General features: G+C 40.8%; 1 protein-coding gene across 4 annotated transcripts in view; it reads right to left on the bottom strand.

Annotated features, from left to right (window-relative positions):
- Positions 1 to 1,005: 1,005 nt before the first annotated feature.
- Positions 1,006 to 16,890, bottom strand: part of LOC118236549 (protocadherin-19-like) — a 63,676-nt gene continuing 47,791 nt past the window's right edge. For all 4 annotated transcript variants that reach the window (XM_035435030.1, XM_035435029.1, XM_035435028.1 and 1 more), the window contains exon 5: positions 1,006 to 3,595. In XM_035435030.1, coding sequence (XP_035290921.1) covers positions 3,045 to 3,595 — 551 coding nt within the window. In that variant the 3' untranslated portion in view covers positions 1,006 to 3,044. The remainder of the gene's footprint in view (positions 3,596 to 16,890) is intronic.

Raw genomic sequence — 16,890 nt, forward strand, 5'->3', positions numbered from 1 at the left:
GTTTCACTTTTCATTTTTTTTCTTTACTTTTTTTCTAGGACCAGTGGCTCCAATGAATTTCCTCAGAGACCCACATTTCCCCATTAGTGTGGCTCATTCCGCTGCCTGTGACTCGTGGGAGAACTTGGGGGTATTGAGCGAACAAGCATTGGCAAAACATCCTAGCACTTACAGGGCTCTTTGTTTGAGAATAATTTCTCCTGTGTTCGAAAGTAGAACTCCCCCTCTCCACCTTCAGACACCTAATTGCAGGAATAATAATGCAACAAGAGTCGTCGTTGCCCAGAGTCTGGCTGAACTGTGAAATTTGAAGGCACTTCTTTTTCAATAATGTTCTGCAAATGTGCTTATTCATTCACCTGCTATTTATTCATGTGCAAGGTCAGTAACATTCAAAGAAAACAAAGTGGGGTTAGATCATGAATTATTCACTTTTGCATTTGTAAGGCCAATAGTAACAGGTTAAATGTGATAGACAAAGACATCAATGATACTTCATTACACTTGAACAGTGTGTACGCCACGCAGTGTGAAAACATCTTTTGACATTTCAAATTAATGAAAAGTTATTTGGCTAGAGAGGCCTCTTTGACAGCACATAATATATGTAATCCTGTCTTCTGTTTCATGGAGTTTCCATTTAATTCAGAGAATGTATTTACTTGGTGATCAAAAAGTGATGTCATAGAATATTTATCATGGATAAAAAATGTATCATGGAGAAGATGCCTGATAAATTTATCACAGAGAAATTTCAGTCTTTCTTCTACATCGATATTAACAATGGCCTCCCTTCCATGAACTAACTTCAATTTATTTATTTATTATTTTTTGGCGGTTTAAAATGTTATTACAACATTTCACAGTACTTGCTTTTCTACCAGCCTCTAGTCTCTCACACATTTAGCTTTTTCCTTTTGCATACCAAAGGTTAATATGATACAGGTCACTATGTGATGAAGACAGCCGGCATTGACAGACACAAGAAGTAAAATAAGACGAAAGTGGAGAACATTTAGTTTAATAATAAGCTGCTGCATACATTCAGTGATTGTTCAGATTGTAATGTTACCAGAAGTTGTCTGTGAGACCTGCAAACATTCAAGTTAAGTTCCATCCTATGAACTGTCCTTTTCATAGATATGGTAAACTGCAAAAGCAACCATATCAAACAATCAGGTGCGGTTTTGTTGTATAATTTCATAGGATGTATTTAGGATTTAAGCCAGACCTTTCCAAAACAAGAATCTGTAACATCTGCTTTGGCATCATCAACTTCCATAGGATGGATTCAACTTTTTTCAACTAAAATTAATTTGAATTATTTTGCATTCCAGGTAAGCTGTTGATCTTGGCTAACAATCATTTTGTATATCCATGCCACATTGCTCAACCAAGAATAAATCCTGCCAAAAACAGACTTTCAGAGTTCTATGGAACCATCTCCCCAGCTTACAAAGCTGGTTTGAACCATTTTTTCCACTTAAATATTAAGACTAAACAATCACCTCTGTTATCATGATGTCAACTGTTGTTTTTGTTTTTTTTTTTTTTTTGCTTGTTTTTTTTTTTTTTTTTGTTGTTTTTGTTTGTTTTGATTTTTTGGTTTCTTCTGATCTCACTCTAAGCTCTTTTAACTGACACTACTGTTGGTGCTGATTTTTTTTTTTTTTTTTTTTTTTTTTCTATTTGCCCACACAGCTCACAGAAAATCGATGGCACAAGAACTGACCAATAAAAAACTCTTTTACAACAAGATAGACTGCAAGTCAACAGTTGCCAGGGGTAACATATTAAACAAAATGTCCAAGTTCAGTCTGCAAAAGGTAAATCAAGATACAAAAATAACAAATCAAATAGCCTGTTAATTTCAAGTATAACTTACTGACAAATTAACCAGACAGCATCACATTTTCTCATAATACATTTTAAATTATGTATAAAATAGATTTTGGCATATGTATTTTTATTCTTTTACATGTTTGTGTAACAAATGCTACTTCACCTTCAGTAGAACACAAATATCTATGCTTTATTTTTCTCTTGAAAAGAAACATTAAAGGGATTGTCACATAACAACAGGTTATTATAAATCATAATCATGAAAACTTAAACGAGCTCCACACAGCAAGACATGTCTGTGAGTGACTGTCCCTTCTATATCCTAGCCCCCATACTCAGATTTCCAAAAGAAAGTACAACACCATATAATGACAGCATAGGAAACTCTGCCGCACTGCCTACAATCAGGAATGGGCACAGGAGATTTGAAAGCAGGATTCAGTCTTATAATTTCAGTTTAGTTAGAAAGACCACTTTGCCACTTGCTGTTTTGAGAAGACATCAATTGATGCTTAATGTTCCATCGGTTTCACCAGTAGTTAAACAAAGAAAAATATCCTGTCATTTTCGACCTCACACTTATGGAATGCTATAATATATTCAAGTACATGGAGGGAGATTCAGACAAAAGGAGAATAGGAAAAAGGAGAACAAAATGGCAGCAGAACAATTTGTTTTCCCTTCTTTTCGTGGAGGCATACACAGGAAATTGGCCCACAAGATCCGGAGAAATGTCTGTACAGATTCAGTTGCCCACTACGTAGTGGAGGGTCACAGGAGGGATAGTGCATTCAAAAAACTGTAGAATAATCCGGCTGCTGAATGTAACCACAAAAAAAGCCCATATGAAAAAAAAGATAGAAAAATAAAAACAGGCATGACTCTACTTATATCCGTTTTTGTTTCCTACTGCAGATTGTCTGATTGGCATGTTACATAGTAACCAGTGGCCCTGCTGTCCCGTCACTTAGTTCGGTGGATGAGAAACTGTTTTTTTTTTTCCCCTCTTCCACAGATGTCCAGCAAAGCACATTTCGTTCACTGATAAAAATCCTTCCTTATATGTGCTGTGCTCCCGATGTGCTCTCTCATGCCGTTGCACATCACATATTCGAAATCGGAGTAAGTCTGTTGTTTTATACACACGCCCCTCCCCCCTCCGGCCGTTGCCCCGCTAGCACTCCCTGACCCCCGGGCCTGGCTTACAGCACAATGTCCTTCAGGCGGCGGGTGGCAGGCGACTCCTTTCCCGGGCAGTCGTGCAGGCTCTGGCTGACCTCCCGATTGGCCGGCTCGCTGTCCTTCCCCTCGGGCTGCCGCATCAGGGCATGCTTGGCCATCCTCTCGGCGTCCCGCCGCTTCAGGGTGCCGTAGGCGGAGGTGGGCTTGGAGAGGGGGCTCTTTAAGTGCACGGGAGACTTGACGGGGCTCACCGCCTCCCGCCCGTTGCCCGCTTCCCGGACCGTCCCGTTGGCCTTGGGGCTGCACGCCTGGGGCTCGGCTGTCCTCCTGCACTTGCCCTCATTCCGCTCCGCCTCCTCGGGCCCATCCTTGCCGAAGGTGGCAAAAGTCCTTTTGCCGCCGCAGTCCTCGTAGTGCGGGACGTCCACGGTGGGGGGCTCGATGGGCAGGGCGATGACGTTGCGGCCGTGTTCCGGGGACTTGACCCGGACAGGCACCCGAGGCATCCAGCACCGGTCGGAGTGACCCAGGATGCGGCACTCCTCCTGGCAGTGGAAGGTCTCACCGGAGTCTGCAGGGGAAACGGGGACACAAATGGGGTTTGTTCAAAACCAAGGGGAAGAAAATACTGAGAAACCTTAACAGTCCTGCTCACAAATAAAACAAACGGCAGCTGTTACTTATTTCAACTGAACAAATGCTCTATCTCGTGTCCAACACTGCTTTCTTGGAATTTGAAAAATGTGTTGGAAGTTGAAAGTGTGAACAGTGTGAACAGGCCCTCTTCATTCTGGTAAACCAATTTTCTTTCTATTTATCAAGTTTAAAGTGTCCGTCGCGACACGGAACATTCTGACGCCTAATCATGCCTTGTTACTTGTGAACAGTAAAATAAATAAATAAAACAAAAATAACCAAGTATAGCAATTAAAGGCAGTGTTGTGAAATACTAAAAGCCAATTTCTAGCTCAAACGTTGGTATTTTTAAGTGACCTGGACTTTTTTTTTTTACGGAGATAGAAAGATGGCTTAAATAGCGAATCTGGATATTTCAGAATGAAAGACACAAGAAAAATATGGGGATTGCTGCCTGGCTCACTGCTGTATGGCAGTTATAAATGCAAAATGATGTTTAACATTGTTATGAAAACAAAATTTGTCTGAATCCATTACTACATACAACTGTCCTTTTCCCCAGTTTGTGTCATGGTAGACAGTTTAAAACTGATTTCAGCATCACTGTAACAGCAAAAACACTTCAGTGCCAAGCATAGGGCTGTCATATTTCCTCCCCTTCACCATTACTTTCAAGACCTACATTTTGTACTTCTCCTTCGACACCATTTCCAAAACAACTTTTTTCAAAGAGACTTTTGATTCCATAAATATTTTATTTCTGGCCATCTGGACAAACAACCTCTAAACAAGGACAAAAGAGATGCATTTCTACACAGCTGTGTCGACAGTGCACTCCTAACCAAGTCAGAGACGATCACAGAGTGGTCATACGTGGTTTTAGACATTAATTATAATGCGCAGCATTCAAAGCAAGCACAGCTGTCCCCAAACAGGCATTGTTTCAAATGAGGTGAATTAACAAAGGACCAAATTAAGATAGTAGACATTGTGCTATACAAGCATTGTTTACATGTAGGCAAGGACTGTGAGGAGAACTATAAGAAAGCTGCTACTTTTCGCTTCTGTCCCTTGAAAACGCACACAGCTGTGGTATGTGGAGGAAAATTCTGCACCCCATGTTTTGTGGTGGGCCGCTCGACACAATATGCTAATGATGGCAAAAATGGCTTATGGGAAAAGCAGTACTGACCCCAGTGACCCCAATGTGCTTCTGGTATTCTGGCCTTGTTATATCACCCAATTAAAATTAATAATTTTTTCCCTTTCCTTTTTTTATCCTCTTCTTACACTCTCCGAATTCTGAGGGGCATGATTTGTCATGTCGTTGGATTGATATTGATTAGAGATTGAAGGCGTCCATTTCAGGGGTGTGGCTGCCAGCAACACCCAGCTCAAACCGATTCAATCAGTATGATGAGTATGACTGATGAGACTGCAGGCATGTGAGCCAGTCTCGCCAATCCATCATATATCATTGCAGGAGGTGATGACAGACATATGACCAGGGCATGATGCTCTGTATCCAGGATACACTACAGTAGTGGTTCTTAGGCCAAGAGATATGATTAATTTTTTCTTTTGTGATATGATATGCTGTGAATTTCTCATATTTTTATATGGGTGGTGGCAGTTAGGATGAACTGTCAGCTTACTTTGCTCTCTGCAAGACAGATCAGTGCCACACACACACACCACAGACACACAAGGAAACATTCACAAAAGATGTATCTGACAGAGTGACTCAAGAAAGTGGAAACAGAATTAATGTAGAATTATAAATAAAATAAAAGCCACTGAAAATACTGCAGTAAATGTCACAAATTGCCAGACCCCTACATCAAATAAGTATCACAAATACCTTTCTTCAGTACATGTCAATTATATCACCATGGCAACATATGTAATCCGCACAGAAGGTAGCACACCTAGAGTCACATAGAAGCCCTTGAAGAATTCTTCAGTCTAATTAAGACGCACAGGATGTCACATAAGATGGATTTATCAGCATCCAGTCGTTCAATATGAGCCTGCTAAATAAAACCCTATCGAAAATTAAATCTGGGCTTGTCTGAGAAGATATAATACTCAATTCCAAAAATCTTAAATCTTTATTTACACCGAGAGGAATATGTGAGGATGTGCGCTTCTGAAGGTTGAGTGGAAATCTGTCACAGTTCTCCTGGGGCAACAACTGAGCTGTAACTGACATCAAAATTGTCATTAGTTTCACACAACATTGTCTCTGTTTATGACAGATTGTATGTATTACCTGAAAACTGAAAGCCATAAATGAAATAAACATGTTAGTCGAGTCAATCATGAATTTCAGTACAAAACATTACGCTTTCCATCAAACATTGTTTATCCAGGATTTTATTCCCATTCCATGTAATTACCATTACTAATTACAGTTCCACGTTCTTCAAAAACAAGACTCGGATGATATGTTTTCCTTCTGTTTTAAATTCAAATTAAACAACATAAAACACTGTAAATGAGGATCCAAGCCTGCCAACATTCAATATACATGAAATCCAAGGGGTTTCAGGGAATTTCACTTCTTTGGGGAACACTATTAATATGTACAGTCAGACATGCCCTGGGTTTGCACATTATATATCACTGCTCTGGATGCAGGGACTTCCCCTGATGATCCACCACTCTCAATGATTATAGTTGCCAGGAATAACATCATTGCAAATTGGCTAGCAGTAAGGTCCCCCTGTTCTGCTCCCCTCTATCTCTGTAGAAAACGGAAGTCACCAAAACTAAAGTATATCAGCTGTAACCAGCTTTAATCATTTTATCAAAGTAAGGTGCCAAGTCATAGTTACCATTCTGAGAATTACCTGTCACTGTCATTGACACCCACAAAGCCATGCTTTCAGATGTGTGCCATCTTCCACAATTCCTCTGTGGTGAGTGTTTAATGGTTTTGTGTTAATAACACAGTGAATAAAGAAGAGGAGTCCCTGAACAGGACAGGGTGGATTGTTTATTTCACCAGACCGATCCCAAAGTCCACTGAGCCTCTGCTAGACTACTGGTCCCTTTTGGCAGACATTATGTTTGGCCTTGTTATCCCTGAAAAACAGATGTGCTTCTTCACAAAAAAGAAAAACAAAAAAGTACAATGATAAAACTGGTTCAAATGTTCCTGCTATCCTGCAGGGATAAGAGCCTACCAGAATATGTAGGTTTAGATGGAAAAATTTAGAACTTGACACTAGGCTCTTTGCAAAACAAGTGGGTTGGTTGGTGGGTTATAAGGTTATACAATATGTATGTTATATATTCTGAAAACCAAGTAGCACTAGGCTGTTCTGTCAATATGGTAGTATATTTCCCGTCTTAAAAATCCCCAGAGATGTATGCTCTATTCGCAGAAGACTAGTTGTACACCAGGAGGCCCTGCAATTGTATTTATTATCTATTACTCTTGTAATTTTAATCCCATAAGAATCATCCTTGCCCATAAATTTTACAGATCGGGAGAGTAAAAAATTCCAGTCAGCATTAGGCCCACCTACTGGTTTTTAGTCAAACTCAGAGGTCCTTAGATAATACTTATCCCATATCAATATCTCTGTAAATGCAATTTGTTCTATCTCGTTGCTAATTTGTCCTTGTCGGGAACATGGAGGCTGTTGCAGAGACTCTGCCAGAGAGATCTGATATATATTTTTTTTAAATGCCATATTCGCAACCACTCTGGCATGAAAAGTCTGGAATTCCTGATAAAGCAGAAAAAACCACAGCCTTGCTTTGCATTGGATATTTCATTAATAATATTCATAATAGACGACTCTGGATATAACAGACCTGTGTCAAAATATTATTTCAAATATTTCAATTACTTTTAGTCAAAGCAGTATATAAAGGTAAATAGAAAACGGTCAATTGGAAAAAAAAAAAAACTGCTTTTGAATATTAGAATGAATTTGCAAATATTTTTGAAATCACTACATCAATGACTTATCTGAAGGATTTAAAATTACTTAATGCATTTTTAAATAGTTTCTATGCCTTTAATTGCTGCAATATGAAAAACAATCAACAAAGTTTACTGGTCTCATTTACCTTTTTAAAATAGGATTCAATTCGCAGTAAACTTTCACAACAAAATGTGACCATTATTCAGCTGATATGTCATTTGCTCATCATTGAGGGGGCTCACTTTGTTTATAAAATTTTGAAAACATCAGCGTTTCAAAAAGGTCATCAGTCAACATCCACATATTCAGATGTAAGTGTGCTCAGTACTGGAAATTCACTACTGTGTGCTTTCCAGAATAGCTGAATAGCTGGATGGTGGGAGATGTGGGGAGCTGAGGTACTGTTCCATTTCTGTAGTCATGGGAGGAAAGTCCGCTTGGGATGTGCTTGGCGGGTCCATGAAACCAAACAGCCTGTTTGTGGGACATTTCTGCACAGCTTGGTCAGTAGGAAGGACATCCTCTGCTGTGATGAATTCTACAGCAGCATCTTCGACCTCTGATTTCAGAGTGCTTTTCTGTTTCACTGCACCATGCAACTTTGAAGCGTGGGTCAAGGACTGAGGCAACGTGTTGGAGATGTTTCTGCTCACACACAGCCAGGCACTTCACAGTTGCCTCCTTGAGAACTTTGATAAGCTTTCCATTGTAACAGGTGGACCAATGACTGAGGTGGTTATTGAGTCCACTGACCCATAGAATAATGTAGCTGGAAGTGACAACAACCAATCCTTGAACACAATCAGTAGCTATTTCAAAGGGTGTTACGATAACCACAGCATCTGTAACAATTTTTCCGAGGTAGAAAGCTTTGTGATGGTAAACTCATCCAACTTCTCACGATCAGCATTGAGAACAGAGGGAAGCATTTTTAGTTGGCTGAAGGCTCTACCCTTCAAGAAATTCTGTGTAAAATATAATTTACAGTTGTGGGAAACGATGTTTAAGGCTTCAGAGATGGCTTTGTTGGGGTGATCGGTTGATTTCAGGCCATCTTTAATGGAAAGCTGCAATGTATAAGTGAAACACCTTTCATACTGGAGAAAGTAAGCTTCATCCAGAGCAGTTGAACTCACAGGCTGCATATCTTCCTCTTGATCATTAGCGATGTCCTCTTCATGGGAAGAATCTTCTTCGACATAAGCAAAGCAAGTCACTATGTTTTTGTTACAGAACCACCACATCCATTTTTATTAGTCGTGCACCAGGTCATATCTTGAGCTCTCGCATTTACACAAGAAACTTGTTAACAAAATGCCCATATTAGGAAGAGAGGTAGAACATGGTATTTGGTTTGCTCCAATCACATTTCAGTTGTTACTGGAGTTGTTACTGGAAGTTGCTTGTGTTTTGACCCTACTTGTTTCCAAGAATCTTCCCTGTCTCCCGACCACTGCTTGTTTGAAAATCTTCCCTGGCTCCTGACCCACACCTGACCCCACGATACCGTGGCACGCACAAGATCCAAGATTGTGCAGCACTCCATCATGCTGAAGGAAACTTCAAGGTTGTTTTCAAACACTGCAGCAAGATCATATCATGTTCAATGAGGGGTCTCTCCAATCTGCATGCACATATAAAAGTAGGAATGTACTAACATGCCCACGTGTGCCTTTATTAATCTCCGAACTGAAAAAAAAGAAAAAAGAAAAAAAAAAACATCCTGTGTGTCTAGTTTTCTTTGGACTGGATTTAATCACTTTGCAATATGCTGGCGATATGCTTGACTGATCAGCTGATATCGTGTGAGTGCAAGCATTCCGGCTGAGTTCACACTGGTCTCAGCCAGACCGCTTCCATTCTGGTGATATCAGGCGATCAATCAAGCATATCACCAGCCTATTGTCAACTGATTATATTCGGCCCTTGGTCTATTTCCTTTATTGCCTGAAATACACTCACATAAAAGTTTTGCCTCTCAAGACATGAGATGTCGGAGCCTATTCTGACCCCTTTTTCGTTAGATTGCACAAGGATGGACAAGGATTGTGTGAAAACACTGAGTCCTAGGCCCATAAAACTCTCAAATATGGTATTGAGTTCTAGTGGACTGAATTAAAGAATACTTCCCTCTAATAATAATAATAATAATAATAATAATAATAATAATAAGGGATTATGTTATCCCGTACGAATGGTCTGCTGAAATTAAATAAAAATGACATTCTTTAAGAATAGGGGGTCAATCAAAGAGAACCTAAGAGAAAAAGGAAAAAGCATAAGCAGATATATAGGAGGGAAAGAGGGAGGCGGATAATTCAACATTGGAGTGGTAAATTCAGAAATGTTTATTTACTCAATATCTAATGAGTTTACCCAGAGCATCATTTTTCTTTGTTGCCTGTTTGTTGTTTTATGTCCATGACTCTGTAAGTAGTTGATAAAAGACTGTGTGGCAGCCTGCAAGGGGGAATAAAATGATCAAACAGCCCAGGTTTTCCCCCAGTTTCTGTCCTAGGGGCAGCACATCCAATGTGTCTCACGATACTGCAGTGATTTCACATCTTTAAAGCTGGTGGCAGAGGCATTTGCTGTAAACCATCACCATGCTGCATTTTCATTACAGTAATTTCAATTAAGAATGTTGATTTTTGGTAAGAATTTGGTGTAAAGATGACGCCCTGGTGCACCACTGCAAGGCGTCAGAAAGTTCCTCACTACCAAAGTTCAGATTGTTTTCTCATTGCACCCAATATCTATTTTCACTTTATCAGCTCTGCTGTGTGATTATTGAGGGTTCCTTAAAGCCACCCTCATTGTGCAGCGATGTCCTGATAAATCATATCTTCTCTGTGGCATTGGGACCTGATAGGCTTCTCTGAATGGAACCAGACAAGACCCGGAGGCTGCTGAAGAAATGAGGCACTTTGCTCCCGAGGGGAGGAGCGCACGTGATGTGCCCCATATCTCCTACTGGACAGGAGCAGCAGCCATGTTCTGGGGCACTACAAGCCTGGGAGCAAGCGTGGAATAGGCCGTCAGCCCAGGCAGGCAAGTCACCCCACTCCCGCCCCATAAATCAGCCCGGGGCTCAGAGTCCTCAAGGGCTGCAAGATGGAGTGTGATGGTCTCGTTTCTACAAACACCATAGAAGCATCCCAGACCAGCCGGATGGACAATCAATCCCCACTGACGTGTTCGCCCAACCCCCCCACCCCCAACTCCAACTCCATCCCTCACTCCCTCTTCCTTAATCCCATCTTCTCATCTATCTGACCTTTTCTTTAAAAAGCATCTCTTACCCGAAATCATTTCCATCCATTAAATTTTTTATACTGACTTGATAGTGTAAGACGGGCCTCTCACAGTTATTAATTTTAGAGGAAATTAGTGTAACCAGACAACCTCGCGAACAAAGTCTTACGGATGGTGAATGAGCTGCCAGCAGACAGCTTCCATTTGGTAGCATTAGTACCGGTCACTTTATCAGGAAGTGATTCACGGTGAGGATGTGCGGAAGGGTGGTGTCTGACAGGACCTCGCTCCAGTGAAAGCGCGTCATGGTGTTTAGCTTCCTAACGCAGTCCGACAATCTAACTGAAATCACCGGTCAACAGCGAGCCAATTTTTCCCTGACAGGCACTGCATTCCTTAATTACAGTAAAAGCCAGACTGTAAATCATGTCACTTTTAGTGAACCTTCACCTCCTACTGGTATGCCGAGGGTTCCAGTTAAAGCATGAATTCTGGAATTGGTGGTAATAAACATTGCTGCCGCTTTTAAATTGGCACAACCAGCGTCTGTTTAATGACTTACCACAGAGGCAAACATGTTCATGATGTTGTGTTATAAATCACCCTGTCATCAACGAGAACAATTTAGTTCATGCAGAGTCAATACAATCCCACAGCCTACTTGATATGCTGGTAATGAATATACCCTGTTGTCATGATGATGAAGGTGAATTCTGCGTATCCAAAGTGCTGCTATCAGGGGCTGGAAAAGGAGCTTTTCCCGCATTAGATCAGAACTCAATTTTTACCGTTAATACGGAAACCGTGAGCTACGCAGAAGGTTTCTCAGCAAAGACGGCAAAATAGCTACAGGCATAACTTTCTTGTCTAAGGGCTAAGACCAGGAATGATGAATCCCAAAGTGCTATTGTTCTATAACATTAAAAATATTTACGTAATGTAAACAAAATAAGACATTACGTCAACTCATGCATCAGATGTTGATAAACTGTTCACATAAAACATAATTCTAACCACAGTGTTTTCCAAACAACCCCATAAATTTAGCCTATCCTTTGCTAAGGTCAATGTCTTAAAATGGTGCCATTTGTTGCACTACCACCATAAATACAAAAAAAAAAAAAATACAGGGACTTGCGCTTTTAGGTAGGCTCCATGCTGTAGCTAGTAAGCGGAAATCCATCAAAGTCAAACGTACTGACCTGAAAAAAAAAAAAAAACAGCTGTCATGAGTGAACATTAGTCCACCCACTGAGGCCTGTTCCAGCAGGTAGAGTTATCTGGCAATTAGCATGCTATGCAGCAGCGTGAGCAATGAGCATCCAGCCTGGGCATTTCGCAGGCGGGACGGGTGACTTTGATGCATGGCAGCAATGCAGGAGGAGCCAGGCTCAGCAGAGGGGAAACGGCAAAGATGTCGCAGATGGACACCGTATTGTGGGGGCTGCTTTGACTGCAGAAGGCCGACTTGGCAGGGCATGCCGTGCGGGTCAGGCCAAGCTCGTAGAGCTCTGGAGACTTGTGATTTATTCTCCCTTTCCTGGGTCTTGGAAATCCCAGACGCTCTCATTAAGCATGGAAGAAAACAGAGGGAGCTGGAAGAGAGGTATGTTTTCCCCCGCGCCCACCCGGCATCTTGGGGAGAGATCCAACCGTAACCTGACCCACTGCCCATTCTCTGCTTAGATGGGATTACACACACACACACACACACACACACACACACACGCACAAAAGCATTGATTCACAAGACAGAAACACAAACATGCATACTTCTTCACACTTACACACATAACACACACACACACACACACACACAGATTCACAAGACAGAAACACAAACATGCAGATTTATTCACACTTGCACAAATAACACATTCACATACATGCACGCTTGCATACACACACACACACACACACCCATGTACACACATGGATGGATGCACACTCACCCAGGAGCACACCCATGTGCAGACAAACTCAGTCATACAACCAAGAACACATACACATGCATATACATTTACAGTGACTTCCATGTTTGGGACAATTACTTTTTTTTCTAGATTTGGCTCTGTATTCCACAATTTTAGATTTGTAATCATACAGTATATGCAATATACACTCTGGTTTCACCATATAGACATTACAGCACTTTTTATACATAGCTCCCCCCCCACCACCCCTTCTCTGGTGATGCTTTGCCAGGCCTGTACACCCATCTTCAGCTCCTGCTTGTTTTAGTGGCATGTTGCTTTAAGTTTTCTCTTCAACATATGAAACACATGTTCAATTAGATTAATCAGGTGAATGACCTAGCTAGTCAAGAATTTTCCAGTTTTTGGCTTTTAAACACTCCTTTGTTGCTTTAGCAGTATGCTCAGAATCATTGTTTTGCTGTAGGATGAAGTGCCGCTCAAGACTTTGGATGAATTTATTCTGCTGCTGCTATCAGCAGTTACATCATCAATGAAGACAAGTGAGCCAGTACTTGTGGCAGCCGTGGGGTGCTTTGGATCTTAGGCAGTTTCTTTTGGCCTCCACACTTTGCTCTTGCCATCACTCTTGGTCTTATCGGTCCACAAGTCCTTTTTCCAGAACTCCACAGGCTCTTTAAGGTACATACTTTTTATCAAGCAGAAACCTGTCCATCCTGTTTTTGTGGTTACCTAGTGGTTTGTATCTTGCAGTGTAGCCTCTGTAGTACTGCTTGTGAAGTCTTCTGTGGACAGTAGTCAGTGACACATTCACGCCTGCTACCTGAAGAGAGTTTCTAATCTTTTGGACAGGTGTTTGAGAGTATTTCTTCATTATGGTGAGAATTCTTCAGTCATCAACTGAAGAGACCTTCCTTGGTCCACTAGGTCATATGCAATTACTGAGCTCACCAGTGCTCTCTACTTAATGATGTTCCAAACAGTTGGTTTTAGAAAGCCAATGGTTTGGCATATGTCTCTGACTGTTTTTTTCTCAACCACATAATGGCTTCCTCGACTTTCATTGGCACGACTCTGACCCTCATGTTGATAAAAGCCAGCAACAGACCCCAAAGGCAATCAAAATCCTTTAATGAAGACTAGATACTGAAAGCTCTCTTATGCCTGCATAAAGGAAGCAATTGAACACACCTGACTAACCAGAAAGACCTGTGAAGCAATTTGTCCCAAATATTATGGTGCCCTGGAATGGGGGGCTATGTATACAATTGCTGTAATTTCTATATGGTGAAACCACAATGTATGAAAATGCCATTGAATTGAATTAAAACTGACAATGTAGTATAATCACACATGAATAGTTTGACAAAATTGTGGAGTACAATCAAGAAAAAATATGTCTTTGTCCCAAAATGTTTCGAGCTAACTGTATAAGTCCTTGCAAGGCTACTAATTCTCTCTCTCTCTCTCTCTCTCTCTCTCTCACACACACACACACACACAATCAGTGGATGTCATCTGCATGCTTTGAAGGTGATGTGCTTCATCGAAGCCTTTCATTGTTGAGGAAATCTCAGTATGCTCTAACAAAAACAATCTGTATTTAAGCTTGACTGAGCAATCTACCTAATTCACAGCTAATCCCCAGAATCTATGAGAAGTAGGGGGACAAAACAGACCTTAAATAGTTTCAGGGAAGAAAATAGTTGTGTTTGGGACATTGGTGTACACATACATATACTCTCTCTAATCTCCTGGCCAGCAGTTTTACTTCAGGTTGACCAATATGACACTCTAATGTGTAGTTATTAGTTATCTTTCACTGACAACAAGCAATAAGAAACTCCCACATGTGAAACCCCAAGACCAGTCTTCCTGGCTATAAAACCCATTATTGTAGGAAAGATATTCACTAATGTCAGCAACCATTTGTATTTAGCCAGATTAATACTTTTATACTAAATATTTTTGAATTTGTGCTGATGAAGCAATGTGCTGATGAAGCAATCTCAGAACGATAAAAGTGCAAAGTGGGAGTGAAGCTTTACTGAGGTCTTTAAAAAAGTGAGAGACTCTTTTTTTCCAGAATTCTTAGCAAATTTCACCTGACACACACTCATATTAAACCACGAGAGAATTATGAAGGAGGCACAGCTACATATACATCCTTGTCTGATGTGTGTGCATGTGTATATACTGTATCAATGTATCAATGCATGTACACTATATGCTACATAAATGAGCCAAGAGATATACTACAATATGCCCTGGACTGAAACTCATTTTAGTTTCTCATTATACTGCTATTATTCTACTATTATGTTTTCTTTGTTTTGTTTTTAATGTTGAATGTATCCTGTGTTTTATCTTTAATAAATAATTTCAATACATCTGCTAGTCTGATAGGAACCTTCCGGATGTATTGTAACCTGAGCTCAACGAATCAATGCCTCTTGTTCCAGCAGCTGGGCACCAAACAAAAACAAAGTGCTTTACAGCCTACCAAAAAAAGGGAAAAATAATCCAATTTAAACTGCAATACTGTAGCGAGGCTTGTTTCACCAATGTATCATTGTAAACCCCAGCGTAATTTTGTTCAGCCGAAGAGGAACCAATCCTGGAACTTTGGTCCCACAACTTATTTGCAATATAGCAATATAGCAACCTATAAGCAAGAAAGCTTGTCAAATAATGTTATGTGTGGTCTGGACTTTGGCAGCACGGTGGTGCAGTGAGTTGTGCCATAACCTCACAGCAAAAAGTACCAAGTTCAAATCCTGGCCGAGGACCTTTTTCATGTTCTCCCCATGTCCAGACTATTTCCTTGCCTTTCACCAAATGTATGCTGGGATAGGCTCTAGCCCCTCTGTGACACTGTTCAGCAGTAAGGATGGATGGGTTTGTACTATTAAACTGTACTATGATATTTGTTAGTCCTTAAAATGCAAACAAACATCACATAAGGTATAGGTAGTTTGTGATTAGCCTTCAAGAGACCATTTTCCATTACAGTGAAACTTGAATGTTTAAAACAGTATTATATGCATATGTTTCATCACAGAGCACTGTGACAAAGTGACAAAGACAACAGCAAGTTATCTATAACATGGCTTAGATACCTAATATATATATATATATATATGTATATATATATATGTATATGACTTTTCAATAATAATAATAGAATACATTTGTTCACAACAAAATCTATAAAATTACACACTATTTAAAATTTTACGATTCACATGGGTCGCTGTCCTGCATGAGCATAAAATATTTAAATGCGTAGTTTAAAATCTTTACAGATGACTACTTTGGGTGAAGAGAAGTACAAGTGCAGCACCGAATAGACCACATCACCCTCTGAAATGCTCCTGACAGCTCATACAGAACCACTACATAATTAATGTACTGTGCCTTGTCATTCAGACATGTACAGTACATTCTGTGTCAGCCTTGGCTCCAGTGCTCCATATTCTGTTTTATCATGATGCTAAGGTAGACACATTCCCTTTTCCTCATTTCACTCGTTTCCTTCTCTATTTCATTTCTTATGCCTTCGACAATCTATCTGTGGAAATAGGACAATGAAGGCTGTTGAAATGCAGGCAGTCATCCATGCATGTAGAATCCCTCACAGCAGTGGGGATGTAACTGTGGCACCCGGACTTTCTTTTTTTTTTTTTTTTTTTTTGCTGTCTCGCATAAGGCCTGGCATCACACCTGACTGGGAACACGCTACCCCGAAGGGATCAAACTCTCAGGGGACGCTGACCTTGTGCTATTGAGATGGACATGCCGAGCCCTGAGCACTCCCACAGGTGCTTTCTGCCCTCTGGAACAGACCTAAGATCAGATCATCTCACCCAGCCTGGAGTTTTAACACTAATCATTGTAAAATGTTCTGACCCAGGATCGCATCCCCCGGCGTGTGCCCTTTGCGACTGGATCTCCTAGCCAGGGACGTGTGACATTAATTGCCCTTAACTGGCCAACCTTGGAGCGTGGCAGACTGGAGAGAAAGTGACAGAAGCCAGCCGAAGCTTAGCGCCACCCCCCGCTTGCAGATCAGCTGTGGAAGCAGGAGGTGGAACTAGGATCGG

The sequence above is a fragment of the Anguilla anguilla genome, chromosome 9 (assembly GCF_013347855.1).
Source record: "Anguilla anguilla isolate fAngAng1 chromosome 9, fAngAng1.pri, whole genome shotgun sequence".
Taxonomy (NCBI): Eukaryota; Metazoa; Chordata; class Actinopteri; order Anguilliformes; family Anguillidae; genus Anguilla; species Anguilla anguilla.